This window comes from Ipomoea triloba, chromosome 6 (genome assembly GCF_003576645.1).
Source record: "Ipomoea triloba cultivar NCNSP0323 chromosome 6, ASM357664v1".
NCBI classification, from domain to species: Eukaryota; Viridiplantae; Streptophyta; class Magnoliopsida; order Solanales; family Convolvulaceae; genus Ipomoea; species Ipomoea triloba.
In genome coordinates, this window is record NC_044921.1 from 3,833,574 (window position 1) to 3,837,853 (window position 4,280).

General features: G+C 35.2%; 1 protein-coding gene across 1 annotated transcript; it reads left to right on the forward strand.

Annotated features, from left to right (window-relative positions):
• The first annotated feature begins 1,790 nt into the window (after nucleotides 1-1,790).
• Nucleotides 1,791-2,216, forward strand: LOC116023376. Its single transcript, XM_031264371.1, has one exon. The coding sequence runs from the start codon at nucleotides 1,791-1,793 to the stop codon at nucleotides 2,214-2,216; it is 426 nt and encodes a 141-aa protein (XP_031120231.1).
• Nucleotides 2,217-4,280: the final 2,064 nt, after the last annotated feature.

The following is a 4,280-nucleotide window of genomic DNA, read 5'->3' on the forward strand; positions in this document are numbered from 1 at the left end:
ATCTCCTACGAAGGGAGTAATGCGGTTCGGAAAGAATGGAAAATTGAGTCCAAGATATATTGGACTGTATGAAATCCTTGAGAGGATCGGAAAGGTAGCATACCGATTAGCACTACCTGCGGTGATGGATCGAGTACACAATGTATTTCATGTGTCGCAATTAAGGAAGTACGTATATGATACATCGCATGTACTCCAACCTGAGGAGGTGACGTTGGATGAGAACTTATCATATGAAGAAAAACCGATAAAAATATTGGATACTAAGACCCGGGATACCCGCAGAAAATCTATAAAGTTGGTGAAAGTATTATGGTCAAACCATTTGGGGGAAGAAGCCACATGGGAGTTGGAAGATGAAATGAGAACGCGATATCCTGCACTGTTTGAGCAAGGTAAAAGAGAACCTTTACCTCTTCCCAAATTGACGCTTCTATTTCAATAAGTATGGTTAACCTTAGTTTCGAGGGCGAAACTCTTTTAAGGGGGGTAGAATGTAATACCCCGAAATATTTTCTTCAAAAAAAAAAAAAAAAAAAAAAAGGAGGTTCAAATTTTATTTTATTCTATGCATTGGCATGCTTGAGATATGATTCATAGATATTCAGAATAATTTTGCTAGTTAAAATAGTTGTTAATAAGCTGCGATCGTACGTACCGGTCACGAACCGTAAGAATTTTAGGAGTTGGTGTTCGGACCCGATAGTCCTAGGAAATGGATTATTAGACACCATATTATTATTCTTGAATTTCCTATTTAACTAAATTAGCCCATAAGCAGCGAAAATTTATTTTGATCGTACATCGCTAAATTTCGCGGTGTACCAAACCTAGCCCAACTTTAAGTTTCAGTCTGAGATAAATTTTTGGTTTCGAAAATTATTTGATTTAAATTAGTTCCTACCGAGAATTCATCTGTTTTAATCCTGATCAGTCTAAGCTAAGATATTTTTTCAAGATCACCATAAGTGAGTGACACTTATCACAATTAATTACCACATGTTGGTGTGGACTAGTCAACCAAGAGAGATCCAAATATAAAGCCATTTTTTTCCCTTCCTTCTTCATTTTGGCCGAAATTTCAAGGAGAAGAGAGAGAGAGTGAGATCATTTTTATCCTCCATTAGAGCTTCACTTCCACAGCCAAAATTTCTACACAAGTCTCAAGCTTTTCGCTAAAACTTTAATTTTATTCGGTAGAAAGCTTTATTTTCCTTCCTAGACCTTGAATCTAAGCTTAGTTTCTTAATATTTGTTGTTATGATGTTAATTTTTCTCCTAGGGTTTTGAGTAAAAATTGGGGAAAAAGTCCAAGACTTGCTTCTACGGTGTTAGTAAACTTTCTCGAGGTAAGNGCAGCTATGGGAACGAAGTTGAAACTTAGTACTGCTTTTCATCCTATGACTGATGGGCAGATTGAGAGGACCATACAAACCTTGGAAGATATGTTAAGGGCTTGTGTGTTGGACTTTCAAGGATCGTGGGAAGAACATTTGGACCTAATCGAGTTTTCTTACAATAATAGTTATCATGCAAGTATACAAATGGCACCATATGAAGCTTTATATGGACAGAAGTGTAGAAGCCCTCTGTGTTGGGAAGATTCGATTAATTCTATGACATTAGGACCCGAATGTCTTCAAGAAATAACAGAAAAGGTCAAGTTGATTCAAGAAAGGATGAAAGCTGCTTAGGACCGACAAAAGTCTTATGCTGATCAAAGAAGGCAATTATTGGAATTTCAAGAAGGTGATAAGGTATTGCTAAAAATATCTCCTACGAAGGGAGTAATGCGGTTCGGAAAGAATGGAAAATTGAGTCCAAGATATATTGGACTGTATGAAATCCTTGAGAGGATCGGAAAGGTAGCATACCGATTAGCACTACCTGCGGTGATGGATCGAGTACACAATGTATTTCATGTGTCGCAATTAAGGAAGTACGTATATGATACATCGCATGTACTCCAACCTGAGGAGGTGACGTTGGATGAGAACTTATCATATGAAGAAAAACCGATAAAAATATTGGATACTAAGACCCGGGATACCCGCAGAAAATCTATAAAGTTGGTGAAAGTATTATGGTCAAACCATTTGGGGGAAGAAGCCACATGGGAGTTGGAAGATGAAATGAGAACGCGATATCCTGCACTGTTTGAGCAAGGTAAAAGAGAACCTTTACCTCTTCCCAAATTGACGCTTCTATTTCAATAAGTATGGTTAACCTTAGTTTCGAGGGCGAAACTCTTTTAAGGGGGGTAGAATGTAATACCCCGAAATATTTTCTTCAAAAAAAAAAAAAAAAAAAAAAAGGAGGTTCAAATTTTATTTTATTCTATGCATTGGCATGCTTGAGATATGATTCATAGATATTCAGAATAATTTTGCTAGTTAAAATAGTTGTTAATAAGCTGCGATCGTACGTACCGGTCACGAACCGTAAGAATTTTAGGAGTTGGTGTTCGGACCCGATAGTCCTAGGAAATGGATTATTAGACACCATATTATTATTCTTGAATTTCCTATTTAACTAAATTAGCCCATAAGCAGCGAAAATTTATTTTGATCGTACATCGCTAAATTTCGCGGTGTACCAAACCTAGCCCAACTTTAAGTTTCAGTCTGAGATAAATTTTTGGTTTCGAAAATTATTTGATTTAAATTAGTTCCTACCGAGAATTCATCTGTTTTAATCCTGATCAGTCTAAGCTAAGATATTTTTTCAAGATCACCATAAGTGAGTGACACTTATCACAATTAATTACCACATGTTGGTGTGGACTAGTCAACCAAGAGAGATCCAAATATAAAGCCATTTTTTTCCCTTCCTTCTTCATTTTGGCCGAAATTTCAAGGAGAAGAGAGAGAGAGTGAGATCATTTTTATCCTCCATTAGAGCTTCACTTCCACAGCCAAAATTTCTACACAAGTCTCAAGCTTTTCGCTAAAACTTTAATTTTATTCGGTAGAAAGCTTTATTTTCCTTCCTAGACCTTGAATCTAAGCTTAGTTTCTTAATATTTGTTGTTATGATGTTAATTTTTCTCCTAGGGTTTTGAGTAAAAATTGGGGAAAAAGTCCAAGACTTGCTTCTACGGTGTTAGTAAACTTTCTCGAGGTAAGGAATCTCTTAAGTAGGTTAAGGTCTCTTGAAATTGGATAATTGATTGTTTGGTTGAAATATGATGAGATCTAGGTGGAAATATTGTGTACATGATTGTATGTATAATATATGTGAAATTGTATTTTGCATAATATATAGGAATAAATTGTTGTGTTGAGGAGATGTGATAGTTAATATGCCTAAATATCTAGACTAGAGATGTTAGGTGTATTATATAATATTTGTATGTACGTATAAGTATGGTATATATATATATATATATATATATATATATATATATATATATATANTATATATATATATATATATATATATATATATATATATATATATATACGTGTGATGTATGTATATGTAAAACTGTGTATATGTGCGTATATGGGTATAAATACATGCCTAATGAGTATGTATGTATAATTAAAATAAAATGTTGTATTATGTATGTATACATATATGGGATATATATGTTAAACTTGTATACCTATACGTATGAGTATTGTGGGAATTATACTATGTATATGGGTAATATGTGCACTTTTATGTGAGTATGCCTAAATTGGGTGAGGCGTTATGTTGATTGCCTATATACATATATGAAGTATTATGTACATATGTGATGTGATAATGAAATAATGTGGGATAGTTACACTTTATTACCCCGGTGTATGGTAATTAGTGTACTATCAAAATGTTTTGAGAAATAAACCTTTTGGACAAAGTTGAGAGTGTTGAATGATTTCAAGTTGAAACTTGGTTTTGTGGAATATGTCCAAAAAGTAATTTTTGACTCAAGGAAGATGAGGAAGAAGGGAAAATGTTTTCAAACCCTTAGTTTCTAGTAAAGTTGAGGAGGACCTTGATTAGCCTTCGGGTGGCTTAAAGTGCCCTTGCCCAAGGTTGTTATATTTAGTATGATCATTCATACGGAAGGAACGAAGTCTATTCGCCGGGTACTATATAACTCGTTTGGATGAGGTATTCCTGCGGGGGTGTGCACACTTAAAGTATAGTTACTCTAGAAAGTCCGGGTAGGTGTCGTTTCTATGGACCTAGTAGGGCCAGCTAGGGATCATTTTAACGAACCTTACGTCCAGGGGATCAGTGTTAGACCGGGTGATGACCACTGAACCCGAGTTCGATGATCCAAGTGGTCA

Coding starts and splice junctions, on each gene's coding strand:
- LOC116023376 (XM_031264371.1), top strand. CDS start 1,791: ATGCGGTTCGGAAAGAATGGAAAATTGAGTCCAAGATATATTGGACTG.